The sequence below is a fragment of the Pteropus alecto genome, unplaced genomic scaffold (assembly GCF_000325575.1).
Source record: "Pteropus alecto unplaced genomic scaffold, ASM32557v1 scaffold94, whole genome shotgun sequence".
In the NCBI taxonomy this organism is placed as follows: Eukaryota; Metazoa; Chordata; class Mammalia; order Chiroptera; family Pteropodidae; genus Pteropus; species Pteropus alecto.
Genome location: NW_006437736.1, coordinates 12003507 through 12019366, shown reverse-complemented (window position 1 = coordinate 12019366; position 15860 = coordinate 12003507). Strand labels below are relative to the sequence as shown.

The following is a 15860-nucleotide window of genomic DNA, read 5'->3' as shown; positions in this document are numbered from 1 at the left end:
TGTAAGTTAATACTTTTATTAAACTTTACTATAAAGTAGTAATTAGTAAAATCCACAGGCTCCCCCAAAATTCAACTCTTCTATTGCAAAAATCTTTATAAAAAAATGTACTGAGTGCAATGAAATCTCGATATTTGTTTTTTTTTAATCAACAAATAGACATATCAAAATAATTTATCATGAAATCAGAGCAAAGAAATATTTAACAGTATCAGGTTTGCTAAGGAAAACATTATTGTGGAAGACATCCAAGGAGTCTAAAATGCTTTTGTTGTGGCAATAACATGGCTTCAGGCTGATGCTCATGTTAAAATAGACCTTTCCTCTTTGAAGTGAAAAATCGGTGCATATTCCTCCATGTATTAAAATTTCTTATTTTTTAAAAATTATCAACTGTTTTCAAAAATTATTTCAGTCATCTTGAAAACAAAGATTGGCTATGATAAATCCATTATTTAACGAATTGTGTATTTCTAATGATGCGAAAGAAAGTGGCTAAAACCATGGAAGGATCAGGAAGCTATAATTCAGATCAGAAAAGAGGGCGAGGACAGATGCTTTTGTGGAATGGGAGAGCAAACTTTTAATATCTATTTTGCAATACTGAAACATTTTGGGCTCAGTCTCCACTCCTTTTAAAACATAGCAGTAAACCAAAACTATTAAAATGAGCCCTATCTTATTCTCAAAAACAATTTTCTGCTACATATATAAATAAGAAGTGCTTATAGCTAATAGATAAGACTAAAAAGTGAACTCTTAAGATCACAAATGACCTATGTCTCATTGCCAGCAATGAGAGTGGTATATGCTAAGGGTGCCATGATATTTACAAAAGACAAAAAATATATATACTCAATTATTATTTGCTCTGGTTCTAATGTTATCATTATACCACTGAGCATAAAATAATCTTCTTTGACATAGTAATTAAAACAGATATTTAGAAGAGTAAAATACAAGGACATCCTCAGAGATTTCTGACGATTAAGTGTTCATCTAACTAGTTCATAACAAAGTTAAACATGAATAAAACACAATTCTGGAAAAAAAGACTAATTTATTTGTTTTACAAAATGAAGTAAGATATGAGAGATCTTTAGATAGTTAAGAGGTGACAGCGTTAGGTGTCATCTTAACCAAGAATAAATTCATAGTATTTCTTATTCACTTAAATAAGACAGGAAGGGAAATTCTAATTCCTGCTACCTGCCCAGTCACTTTGAAAATTCTTAAGGAAGTTAAAATAAAAATAACTTGGTTTTTGGTTATTCCTTAAAGTTAAAATTTCCAGACGCCCTGGAAGCAAAGAGTTCAATTTGGTGTCTTCTTGTACTCTGAGAAAGAACAAGAAGTTTACACTGAGCTCTCGGCTTTCAAATGCTGTGACCAATTATTTGTGAGTTATAATCTGCAGGTTCCATTTTTAAAATATGTGGGATGACACTGTCAATTCGTACATTGCCAATGAGACCTTTGAAAAACAGTTCTTCAGTGATGGTAGCATTCATCAGCCTCAAAGCTGGCAATCTGAGTAGCAGTCTGGACAATCTAAAAATAAAAAAAGGGGAAGGGGGAACAAAGTTATAAATCAAAAAGATTTAGTAGAAAAATATGAGTAATTTATACATGTATATTGTTTGTGGCCTACTTTAATAAAGTTAAAATAAAAACCTTAGTATTCTCAAGCCTTAACGTGTATGACAATTAACTGGATATAAATGCAGTCTGACAGAACTCATAGGAAAGCTTTGCTCCTAACTGCTATACTGCACTGCCTCCAGTTGGCTGCACAGACCATGGAGCTAAGTTATTATAATGTGGATTGAGTTACACATTTAAAAATGGCTTAGGAGGTCATCTGAGGTTGTAAGAACAGCAATATTTTGTGTTATCAGGACACACAAGGCTCAATTATAATCATTTTCTTAGTTTTTCTTTACAAAAAACTACTAAGAATGGTAAAACAGGCAATAGTTGTTATTACTGGGAAAAGCACAATATGGATGGAAACGAGATCATTGGATTCAGATCTTGATTCTATCGCCCCCTAGCTATGTGAACGTGTATAAGCTACTTATTCTCGTCTCTCACAGTGTTGTGAAAATTAACGAAATAATCTCTGCCAGTTTCTGTATTAGTGAGGTTCTTAAACTTTGGCAAGGTAACATCTTGTGTGAAAGCACATTATAAATTGAAAACTGCTATCCAAAGATAATTATTATCTTTAAGTAACTAGGAATGTAAGAAACTGAGAAGGAATCCCAGCTATCACTCAAAGCATCTGGAACCTCATGGAGCAGAGGTCAGCAAACAGTTGTATGTCTAACGGAGAAAAAATTTAAATACTGTATTTATTTGTATAATGAGGTATAAAACAACATTAGACACTTCAAAAAACTGAAAAACAATCATAACAAAACCAACAACAAAAGAACCACCTTTCCAAAAAGCTTGTGGTATGTTTATCCTTCCTCTAGTCTAAGGCCTTGCACTCCAACACTTGAGACCAAATGAAACCAGCAAGCAGCCCCAGGATTAAGTGATCTTCCTATAGCCATGTATTCTACTCCTCAAATTATTCAGTTCCTTTTGTTCCCACCAGGTGAGCTGCATCCATAGAACTGGTAGGAAGCAGGGTAAGAAAACTGGTTACACAAACTAAGGCTGATTTTCATGATAGAACTGGCTTATAAATCTATTATTTAATATATGTAAAACATTTTATGTGAAATGTTCTTTTACTAGTTTGAAGTATGTTAAATAAATGTTAGTAAACACATTTATATAGCTTTTACTATGTAAAAGGTACTTTCTTTACATATATTGACTGATTTAATTGTTATACTAATTGTAAAGTGTAGACACTATTATTATCTCTCTTTTACAAGTTAAGAAACTGAAACATAGAAGTTAAATAACTTGCCAAGGTCATACAGCTAGTAAGTATATGGTCAAACCTAGGTACTCTGGTCTGATGGCCATGTGCTTAATTAACTACTCTACAAAATTGTCCCTCTTCGAAGATGGAATTAATCTTATTAAAAAAAAAATTTTTCCCAAAGGACATAGGCAAGAAATACCTTGGTAGAAATATAAGCCAAATTTCAAAATAGGCTAATGGTATATTTTTGTTCAGTCCCCCCGCCTTTTAATTAATAAAATCTATTACTTCATCTGAAGAAAATAAAGTTTGGGTGCTATAGTCAGACTCTCTGGGTTCACAATCAGGTACTGTCATTTATTGTGTGACCTTAAGCAAGTTACTTAACCTCTTCTCTATATAAAATATAAGAACTGGATGAAATATTACATGTGAACCACTTGTAACAATGCTTTTAATAGCATTAATTATTTCAAAGGTCAATGTCGCCTAGAACATTTAATTGCTCTTGAAATGAAAAATAACAGATTCACAAAAAAGTTTTAAGATGAATTTAATTAAGCAATATTTAACTTCTAGATACCTGTAAGTGTCATCTGGATATGTTTTTGTTATATAATCTTGAAATTCCACATAAGCCTTTTCCTGAAATTTCTCAATCTGTTCCATGTTTTCGAGGCCTGGATGATCTGAAACATTAAAGAATATATTGTCACCCTACTTCTGAATGTTCATCTAATAAGGCATCTAGAGTGGAGATGAAAGAGGGTGAGAAGAACAGTTCAGTCAAAAATGAAGTCTCCTCATATATGTGGCTCTTTTTACAAATATTACTAAATACCAGGCACTGTACTTTAAACCCTTAAAACTATTTGATCTCCTATTTGTATTCTAACTTTGATCTCCTATTTGTATTCTAACGATAAAAAAAAAAAAAATGAAACCAATGAGCTCTACTAAAATGAATAGCTTTCTCCTTCCAAAAGTGGTAGAAGAGATTTTGCTCATTTTGCTTTCAACAGGAATAAAAAATTAAATAGCTTAGTTAAAAAGGCATTTTTAACCCAATAAAATATTTGTAGATTATATTCTATACTGCTTTATTTTTAAAAAATCCCACTATTGTTAGGTAAAAAGGTACTTATGAAATGATAAAACTATGAACATCATCCCTATCAGAAAAATTACAACACAGAAACAAAATTATCTATAAACATTACAATGGTCACTATAAAATTTCGCAAAAATGGAAATAGTAAAAAAACAAAAAAAACAAAAAAAACAAAAACACTTCATAAAAATTATGCCTAACTTAAATACTGAAAACTATAGAAAGCTGTCTTGACCAAAGAGAATTAAAAGTAATAAATAGAAAATACTGGGAATATTCAAAAAAATTACATTATACCTCTAACTTCAAATCTATGTTCTTTCAATTTTAAGGAAAATGAAAATAGCAAATTGGTTGTGATAAAAATGGAGAAACATATTATTAGCTTATGTGAAACATTATATGAAACAGTACAAAAAAAGCTTTAATTATCTTATAGGTATCAATGGTAAAAGACAGATTTCCTCAGATAATTTTATTATGATGCATTGGAATAGAAATATATACCAAAATGAAAAATACAGAGCCTAAGAGAACAGTCAATTTTTCTTATTCAGAAACTGATCACTGAGCTCACTAGTACTTACTACATGTGCAACCTAGAAACTGGCAGGAAAATAAGAGACCCATTTCTCTATTTGTTGGTAACTCTAAAAAGATGTTTGGACGTTTACCTCATTAACACAATACTCATCTTTCATTCTGCCTTTCAATGATGCCTAAGAATTCAAATGTCGATGTGACAACAGAACTAAAGCTCTACGATGTCACTTCACTGATTTCTTCGAAGTTCCTTTTCATACCTTGATAAATGTCTTAACATTCATAAAATTCACCAATTTATACAATTCAGTGGTTTTGGTATATTCGAAGTTGTGCGATCATCACCACGATCTAAAATTCTAGAACATTCTGTCACCCCAAAAGAACTGTGCACCCATTATCAGTCACTCTCTATCCTCTCCTCTCCTTAGTCTCTGGCAACCACTTATCAATCTACTTTGTCTGTAAGACTTGCCTATACTAGACATTCAATATAAATGGAATCATATGGGGTCTTTTGTGACTGGCTTCTTTCACTTAGCATACCGTTTTCAATGTTCATCCATGTTGTAGTATGTATCAGAATTTCTTTTTATGGCAGAATGATATTCCATTGGATGCATATATTACATTTTGTTTATTCATTCATTTGTTGATGAACACTTGGGTTGCTTTCATTTTAACTGCACCATCTTATATTCCACCAGCAATGTATGAGGGTTCCGATTTCTCCACACCCTCAAAAGTTGTATGTTAAAAAAGAAGTCAGTATTTACATACCTGGACTGAAGAGTACTATTGCCTTCAGGTAGGCATATTCATATCCATCAATGCAGAGTTTAACCATGCTATTACAAAACTCCTGTAGTTTGAAGATATGCTCCATCAATAATTTTCTTCTTTCTGTTGACATTTTATCTTCAATTAAAAACAAACAAACAAGCTAATAAAAGCTTCTAGTTTTCAGCTAAAATGTATGACTATTTTTATCCAACAATTTTCCATCTCACTAATTTCTAGCTTTAAATATAAAATCTATATATATGTAAAATTCAGTATCTCTGCAAGTATAAATGAAACTAAGTGCCTCCTTTCAAGATATACCTTTGAGAAGACAACCTGTAAAGACAAACTAGTCAATCAAAGTACAAAAGATTCAAATTTTAACAGTTTTAAGTTTATACTGATTTTTAAAAATGAGCAGAATCATCTAGATTTTTAAATTACCAGCACTACTAACATAAAAATATTTAGCAAAAAAACACTGCCAAGACCAAAGAAAAATTGGGTAAAATAAGCTTTTATGACAAATATTTGAATTTATTGTGGAGGGATATGTTTAAAACGTATCTGATTAGTCAACTACTGCTTTAATGAAGGCAAACTGTATAGTACATTACAAATTTATGAGAAATGAATCAAAGAGTCCACAAATAAAATGGAGATTTAGTGCTGCTTTCTAGTAGATCAATTGTTGATGAGATTTTAAGGTGATGTCTCTGCCCTTAAATAGGAGGAAGCCGTAGATAATTTAAAAATCATATAAAACAATGGGAAATGGAATATAGTAAAGAAATAAAATATAATTCCCAATTTATAAATTATTCCTGAACTCAAAAGGGAGTTTCTATTTGAGGATGGGGAACCTTCTTGGTTAGTCACATGCCATTCTGAAGTTAAACATTTATAAATCAGTGACTGCCTATCTCCTCAAATGAATGAGCTGTAATTACCTTGGCATCAAGAAAAGGAAAAAGAGACTAAGGATTATTCTGTGACTCTTCAGTACTTTTAAAATATGAGAATACACCTCGATGAACAGACCCCACAAATCAGCCTATCTTGGCATTCAAAGAATTACAATGAAGAAAGGTACTTTAAACATCGGTTGGAAGAATACATGTTAAAATATTTGGTCAATTCTACATAAGATGACCCTGGATTATCTTTTGTTCTTTGGTTTCTATACCAAAGAACAAAAATTCACAAAGCCTGGTCAGAAATAGTCGGCCAGACTTATATATACTTAAATATTGTTTCAATTTTGTTGAGTTCTCATTTAAAAATATTTTTGGGTGATCAATGAATTATCAAAATGTAAAAATTATCTACAGTAAAAAGGATGTTGATATCTAAGACAGTATCATCAGATATCTAACTTTAATAGTTAACTCTTTATAAAACTGACATCACCTCTTATATCCCATAAAAGGAAATAAATACAGTGCTTTTTACCTTGTTGAAGGCTACTGTGAAGACAATTGACAAATGTTGCTAATATAGTTGCCACATTCATTACTTGCCAGCACTGGGCAAGACCAAGAGTAAAAAGTTCATTCCAATAAGCTTTCACCAATGATATGCTGTTTTCTTGCCTATTAAAAAATACACACACATACAAATCAGATATTAAAATATATTTTATAAAGTTTACATCTGATTCATATATTTAAAAATGAAATACTACTGAAGTACAAGAGACCAACTAGGCATGGATTTAATCAATTCTGTATTTTGTACACATGATAGCAATTAATGAGGAAGGCTTAGAAATTTAAATATTAGCTAGCTCTTTAATTAATCAGCCAGTTCATAAGAACGGTTTCAAAATACAGAAGTTGGGGCTGTAGTTCCACATTTCATGGAAACAGCATAAAGATTGTTTTAAAAAAGTTAAAAGCAAAAGCATACATTTAAAAAACCTTTCCCAAGTTTTCCTTTGCTTTAAATGCAGGCGAATACCTTTTTTAAAAGGGCAATTAGAATTATTCGATGGTAGGTAAGCAACCAATTTCCCTGGAGAAATGAATTAGGTATGTTTCAGATGAGATAGCAGTATCCCTGTAAATGAGATACTAAGAATTTTACTAAGAGTAACAAAGAGAACAAAAAAAAGTCAAAAGTCCTTTCCTGAATTTCTAAATAAGAAATCTCAGCAGCATGAGAGAGTAGAAAAAGTATTAGAATAGGAGTTAAGGGACCAGGGTTTTAAAACATATCATCTACTTATTATCGATTTGAAATTAGGCAAAATAAACTTCCCAAGTCTCAGGCTACTTAGCTGTACAAAATGAAGAGACACTATAAATCCTATACCTATTTCAGTTATTATGAGACACAAATGTAAGAATTACGTGAACAGGCCATGACATAAGTGATAAGCCAGGCACTGTTCTAAGTACTTGAGAAATAGCACAAGCAACATGGATTACTACTTTATTATATACTTTATTATAATACTTTATTATAAATAAGATAAAGAAAGTTAAGATTTCCTTTCTTCAAGGAGATTTAAATTGGTAAAAACATCCTGATAGGAAATATGTACATTCTGATGAAAGGTATTTCATTTTCTCACTAAATCTTTAAAATTAGGATAATCAGCGTGTTTAACAGTAATCATTAATCAAGTTGAGAATCACAGCCTTCCTTACGGCATTAAATTTTATTTGAGAATTGAATATACTCAAACATAAGCTAATACTGCCAATTTAAGAGTTATGGAAGGTAATTTTTCTCACTAGAAATTATTTAGGTGATATTTGTACTCCATGTTGATCACTCTTTTCCATTTAGTAGCTGAGAATGATCACTTACCATAAAAAATTGACTATTAAAATCTATTTGAAAGTAAGTTTAAATGAAAAGAAAATCAGTATTTTTAAATCTCCATATAAGTGATTAAAATGTCAATCTCAAAATCAATGAAAATGAAAGGTAAGATACTATTTTCATTTATCAGAAAAGATGGATAAAATTCAGAATTGAGGGTGTGCAAAAATAAGCATTCATGCTCATACACTGCTGACAGGAATGTAAACTGGCTCACATCTCTTTGGAGGACGACTTGGTAGTACCTATCAAAAAACTAGAAGGCACACCCTCAGACTCAGTAATTCTACTTGTAAGAACCTATTTTATAGAAATACTAACACAAGTAGACAAATATATATTGCTACAATGCTTACGGTAGCACTGGGTATAATAACAAAGAAAACTAGCAACAACTCAAATGCTTACTAATAAGGGATAAGTAAATTATAATTAATCCATCAAATGGAATACTAGGTAGCTGTTAAGGAGAACAAGGTAAATTTACATATGCTGACACAGGAAGAAGTCCATCATATAAATGTGAAAAGAAAGACAAAGAACAGGATGTGTAAGTGTGAGTGTATTTGTTTAAATAGGGCATGGAAAAGATCTGTAGGGCAATAAATGGTTGGTGGGGTTAGTTACCTCAGGAGAGGGATGTTTTACTTTATATTTCTATGCTTCAGTATTACTTTAAAATTTTATAAGCATGAGGAAAAGGTTAAAAGCAAACATGATGGAAAAGTTTTCACCTTAACCTCTGATTCTGAAGTTTTAAAGAGGAAACAACTAACCAAGGTAATCAACTAATGAACACAGGACAAGAAAAGGAACAGAGCCAACTGAAAAAAACAAACAAACAGAAACTCAGAGTACTCTGACATTGTTGGGGGAGACTCAGAGAAAAGGTTAAGGAATATCACTGCAGAGGAAGAGGAACACCAAAATTGGTACAAGTACCCTTTCCTTAAGGAATAAAGATAAAAAGTGGCAACTAAGGAATAAACTACCAGATTATTTTGTTTCCATAGGAAAAGTGAAAGAACTGTAGAGATCAATTATAGAAAGATATCTATTTACATTCTTATCCAAACATCAAAAAAGATCCTTGTAGTTTAGCTAGTTACACCGTCCAAATGTTTTTTAAAAATACATTATGAAAGAAAAACAGCAAGTCCCCTTTAAAAAGAAGGTTCCTAAGAGAATGAAGCAAAACTACTACTACTTTGTAGCAGCACTGGATTAAATTTACATTCATCATCTCACCTAAGCAGCATAGCCTGCAAAGAAGCATTTCAATTTACAGACATGGAAATGAAGGCTCAGTTAAGTGATATAGCTAGTAGTTAAATAAATCCAAAATCTAAACCCAGGTGTTCAAAGTCTATGAAATCATTACACAGTATCAGTCAAGTATGTGGAAAGTTATGCAAGTGTTAATAAAAGCAATAAACTGCATAAGGGTAAACATGTCAACTTCTTTTACAAATAGGTATAGGTACTTTACTATACTATATTGTTAGTGTTCATTAAAATATGTATGTAGTACTCAAACTTAGAGGTCAGATCATTGTTTATAATATTTATTTTGATAAAGGGATATGACTTGAAGTTATCTATAGCTGGAGATAATCTAACCACGTGGCTTCTACACAAATAAACCCAAGGCATTATACTTTACCTGGTAGCATCTGTTTGAAATGAAGCTATGTCTGGACCTTAAAGAAAAATAGTGCTATGGCAATGGAGCTGAAACCCACAGTTAGAGTAAACATTGCTTTGTGGTGGTGGGACTTTAAAAGATTTGACTTTGAGACTTAACGTTTAATGGAAGGTTTTTAAAAAGTATTCCATAAATCAAGTCTCCTGTAGCAAAATGGTGATAGTTTGGAGCTGTTGGTTAATTATCTAGATAGAGATAATAGAGTTAAAAATCTAGGTAGAGAAGACTGCTTGCTCCCTTTACTCCAGACAAACTGTGCCAAGTGCCCCTCACCCCCAATTTAATCTATACTACTGTGTAGTCATCTAACTCAATTATTCAGGTAGAATTGGAAAACAACTTAATTACTGGAAGTACTAAAACTACAAATCTTAAACAGAAAAGCAATATCCTTATAAAACACAGAAGCCTTGTAAATACAAATAGTATTAACCATCTCTTAAGATTCTTTAAGTTTTGTTTCCTTCTATTATTAAAGTAAGTGATCAAAATAAACTGGACTTTTAGAAAATAATTAATGTTGTTTATCTGTTTCTCTATTATCTGTTTCCCTATAAAATTGGAGCTTTGTTTTCAAGTATTATATCTAAAAATAAAAATGCAACTAATGACAGTTTCTAGGGGATTTAGAATAGTTTTTCTTACCATCTGATTAATTCAAATTATAAATTATTTAGATAGTGTTAATAGTTTACCTAGCAGTTAATGGCCTTGAACACTATACCAATAGTTAATTCTAATTGCAAAGAGTCATGTGGCTGTCACATTGAAACCAATTTTCAATACAATCACAGAGAAATGTGGCTGCCACTATAAAATTATACTACATTATAAATAGAAACCTCAGGCTTTATTTTTGGTTTCTTCAACATTTGCATTATTTCCATAGCACACTTAATTTAACAGGAGTACTTAAGATCAGTGGTGTAACAAATAATCCCAGGAGTTCAAATCATTACCTCCCAATCCTTCTTTTTGTTGTTTTACTATAATAATTGATAGCCTATTATAATAAAAATACCACCAGGTTACTTTTCAAGGCATAAGTATGTCAAGTATAAGCTTAAGGAATTATATTTAATGCTGTAAAATAAACTGCTAACGTGTACATTTATGTTGTATTTTAATTATTTCTTTAAATAAAACATTGTATTTGGAGAAATTCTGAAAGTTAAATGCTATTTTGAAAGGACTAACAATCATTTTAAAGGTAATCCATTATAAATCAGGCTTTTAGTTTATGTAATTGTATTACTTAAACACATTATTTAATGCATGGTATATTCGACACTGATTAATAAACCAAATTATAGTGGAGTTCTATATATGCCTTTTAAAGCCATGATTCAGATACGTTTGTTATATTCAAAATATTCTCTAAGGATAAAGTGGGCAGTTATTATCCCTATTTGTACAGGCTATGAAAGTAAACCGTTTACGAAATCATTTTGGTGAACAGGGTCCTATAACTAGATTAATACTTTTCTAATTATGGGCTTAACTTTTTCCATGGTCTCTTTGCTTCTTCATACCAGTTACTTTACAGCAATCTAAATAACTTTGGCAAACTTTTAAGTAAAGCTTGTGTTTCTTACAGCAGACCATTTCCATTAACAGCCGATGACTTTGGAACAGAATACAGATGTGCTATTCAACGGAAGGATCAATCTTCTAAATTATCACAGTGGTACTAAAGGTTTACATTTTTTTCCTTGCTCTTTTTTTCAGTCACACGATTAGAAAACAATTATCTCTATTTTAAAATATATTCACTGTTTGCAAGTTTCAGCTCCTTATTAAAATGCCTGAGATGAGCACTGAAACTGTGGTGGTGGGAGGGAAAAAAGCCACCTTAAGACATCCTTACATCCTTCCTATCTTTAAGTCACTCAAAGACGGCCTACAAAATGCTGGCCATGATTTACCAGCTCCAACACATATAATCCACTCAAATTGTTATCTTAGTCAATTTATGAAACATGGCTACTTTACCACATAAAAATAATACACAGAAACAACTAGCTGCTATGATTTGTAATATAAATGACAAAAATTAAAGTTATAATGTTATACCGTTTTTTTCCTTTAATGCAGATCCTCCTAAAATATAAGTTCTTGCTCAATGAACATTTGTGCTACAAAATCACATTTATATATGAGGACTTCAAAACACTTACCCTAAAGCCTGGAAGGAAGGAATCGAAAGTGCCCAGTGCATTGATAAGAAGAGCAGTCTGGAGGCAGACTCCCCAATGTAGTGCACATTCAGGTACTCAGGCATAGGAGAAGGCATGGTGAGCTAGTGTGAACAGAAACCAAAGTAAATTATCTCATGACAGACAGTTCTAAATGATCATTTCTTTGCAAAAGTTAAACATAAATGTATCAAATATGAGTCTATTATTTTTACCAAAAGGCAAATCTTGAAATAATCTAAGTCATTGGATTTTATAGCTAAAAACATTTAGAATAAATGAGATTGTAGTTTTTAACAAAGCAATATTCAGATAAGCAGAATCCTACTTAATAAAAACCAACCATGATATTATCTGGTAGTGTTTTTAAAAGTTACTTAATGTCTTGGTCTAATGTGTTTTTTCCTCTCCTCCTCTTCTTTATTAACAATGGTATACAACAACTTCAGTTTAAGGATCAATGCTGTACATTAAATGTTCTTTTCATTTAGGCTGTGAGATTAACAAATTCAAATGCTTACAGGAGCAGGTGAGTAATCAGTGAAGCAGGCCTGCTGGTACCATCTGGGAAGTACATATTCCCAGATAAAGGGCACAGCTGTGACCTGAATTTAACACACTGAAAATGTGGGAATCTGGGCTCAGTACTACCTACTCTAACGTTCAAATAGCAGGTTCTGTGTAAAATCTCTCCATTTAATCTACAGGTAAAACAAAATGAATCTGTGACCATAATACTCACAGGCTACGTTTATACTGCTGACCTTACATAGTTACTTTAAATGTGTGACCACTGTCGAAAATAAATATCCAACACCAAAACACTTTTAAAAGAATTTTTAAAAATCTTGTTAGAGAACTTTTGTTGCTATAAATAAAATGTAATTTTACCTGTATGTGATGATATAGGAAAACAAGTACTCACATACTACTGAGGGTAGGTAAAATGTAGGGCATTTTGGCAGTATCTATCAAAATTTTAAAACTGAGTACATCCTGTGACCTAATAATGACACTTCTAAATCTCTATTCTAGAAAAATACTTATATACCTGCACAAAAAAAGCATGTATAAAGATGTCCATTGTAGTACTACTAATGGAGCATCTTGTAGGCATTAAAATTAATAAGATAAATTGAGATGTAATGGCACAGAAAAAACATGTCATAGACACCCAGGTGGGAAAAACTGCAAAACAACATGTAAATGACCCAAATTATGTGTATGAATGTATGTGTGTATACATATATATACACACACACACAACAACAACAAAAGGAAATACACCACACACTTAACAGCAGTGTCTACCCCTTGGGTGAAGTAGGTAAATGTGTCCACATGTTTTTCTGGGGAATGGACATATAGCTTTCATCAGATTCTCAAAGGTGTCTGTGATGCCAAACAGATCGAAAGGTTTTCATCAAAACAATATAAAAGTTCTTCAGAAATGTTAGATAAAAATGTAAAAGATATTAACTGCCTTTGTTCAATATTAGCCCCAAATAGTTTACCTCTTTATAAATGGTGCCGAGTAACAAAACAACAAGGCAATTAACAGTTGAAATTCCACATATCAGAACAGGGGTCCCCAATCCCCGGGCTGCGGACCGGTACCGGTCCGTGCCCAGTTAGAAACTGGGCTGCACAGTAGGAGGTGAGTGGTGGGCAAGCGAGCAAAGCTTCGTCTGTATTTGCAGCCGCTCCCCAGAGCTAGCATCACTGCCTCAGCTCCACCTCAGATCATCAGGCATTAGATTCTCATAGGAGCACTGGGCCCTGGTGCCAAAAAGGTTGGGGACCACTGTATCAGAAGATAATTTTTTAAATGTTTGAGAAATGTTTACTGGAGCAGTAAATTAAAATACCATTATTTAAAATAATTCTTAAGAGAACTGTAGGGAAGCATGTATTAAGCATCTTAAATGCAATCATTAAGATATAACTGTTTCTACACATAACTATGTAAAAAACAAACTGGGAACTATCTATCTATCATAACTTTTCAGAATTGTCAAAGGTGAACAGGGGAAAAAAGCCTAAAAAACTAGGGGAATTACCAAAGATTAATAGTTTTAGTGGGGAAGAGTAGGTAAGATGCAAAACCAGAACAAAGAATACCCTTTGCTAAATAGTTTAAAATCGAATATGTAAAAACTGGATGTAAGGGCTAAAAGACACACACGCACCTTGACTTACACAACAGTGGTTATAACAATGAAAACTTTGTTTTAGTCATAAAACTGAAATCATTTGCAATATACACGACAAAAACACATTATTTAAGAGACGACCATATTATATTATATATTATAGAGAAAATATCTCACAATTTATGTTTTACATACTTAATTTTCTTAAGGCAAGATACACCTTTAGCATTATGAATCAGAAGGCTGATGCTGGCAAAAGAAACAAGTCTTTTTGATTGCAAAGACAAATATTTCTTCCTCTATATAGAGTAAGTTTCTACTACAAAGATGTTAAAGCTTCCCCAAATTTTGTAGAATATAAATATTGTGTATTTCCTAACAGCCTTTGGAATTTTAGGTTTATAAATTGAATTACACACATTTTTCAAACTATATAATTTAATACATTGAAATTTTAAGAGTATTGACATGAACTAAACTAGGCTACCTATTTTAGAAGTTATTTTCTGCAATTACCTTTCTAGCAGTTTCTGTATGTAATTCTGATAACAGGCTGAATGATGGAGCTTTAAAAAAAATTATCTGACTTGAGTAAAGAGATTTAGACTCTCAACTTGACATTAATTAGTTGTGTGGCCCTGGATCATATATTAATTCATCAACCACTTATTGAGAGTTCACTGTGAGCCAATAAGCTAAGAGCTAAAACTCAACAGGGGGATAAAAGAGAAACTGAGTGAGTTACAGAAGCTAAGAAAGGGAATGGCCTGTCTGAGAAATGGGCAATTGGATCAGAATGTAGAGGGTCCTAAAAGGTCATGGACTTTATCTTATATCTATAACGGGAAGCTACTGAAAGCTTTTAGGTAGCAGAGTAACATAATTAGCTTGATTTTAACAATTATTCTGTTACCAGTACACAGGACAAAACAAAGAGGGACTAGAAACAAAGATATTACTACAATAGTTTAAGTAAGAAATATTAAAAGTCTTGAAATATGGCAATGAAAATGAAGAGAAAGGAAGAAATTCAAAACAACAGAGGGGTTAGGATTCAGTCAGGGATTGGAGGGGAGTGAGGCACAGGGAGAATGAGAAGGACTCCCAAATGTCAAACATGGTGACTGGAAGGATTCTGATTCTAACGCTGAGATAATAAACATGAGAGAAGAACAGTATGGGATATCATTTAACCTCTGTTTCATACACTTATTTGAAAATGAGACTACTATCCATTTTGATTATTTGTATAAGGAATTGTAAGAATCAAGTGGCATAAAGTATATGAAATCACACCAACGATTCTGAAGTTTAAGAAAAATGTTAAATATTTCTATTGTCCTAGATTCTTCAGAATCAAATGCAATTTGCATTATTAGACTATTTCTCCTGTCTGGACTGCTTTGAACAAGACATTGAAAACCTCCAAATCTCTTTTCTCATTCATGAAATGACAATAAAAATCCAAACCTTCTCAACAGATTGTGGTGAGGCACAAATGAAAAAAACGTATGTGAAAGCAAGCTACAAACCACACCATATATAAAAACGCAAGAGAGAAACAAAATGCTATTTAGCTCATCAATTAAGATGGATTTTTTGATTATAGATGTCAGGTCTTGGAACTCATAACCATAAAACCTCAATTAAAGAACTA

General features: G+C 32.1%; 1 protein-coding gene across 7 annotated transcripts in view; it reads right to left on the bottom strand.

Moving 5' to 3' along the window:
- The window catches only part of NR2C1 (nuclear receptor subfamily 2 group C member 1), a 40381-nt gene continuing 24521 nt past the window's right edge, over nt 1-15860 (bottom strand). For 5 of the 7 annotated variants that reach the window (XM_025048766.1, XM_025048765.1, XM_025048763.1 and 2 more), the window contains exons 10-14: nt 12033-12154; nt 6774-6913; nt 5319-5456; nt 3468-3573; nt 1-1551 (exon numbers count right to left, since the gene is read on the bottom strand). In XM_025048766.1, the coding sequence (XP_024904534.1) occupies nt 1377-1551; nt 3468-3573; nt 5319-5456; nt 6774-6913; nt 12033-12154 (681 nt within the window). In that variant the 3' untranslated portion in view covers nt 1-1376. Of the gene's footprint in view, nt 1552-2425; nt 2625-3467; nt 3574-5318; nt 5457-6773; nt 6914-12032; nt 12155-15860 lie in introns of those variants that run through there. The other 2 variants (XM_025048767.1, XM_025048768.1) reach the window with 2 other exon arrangements.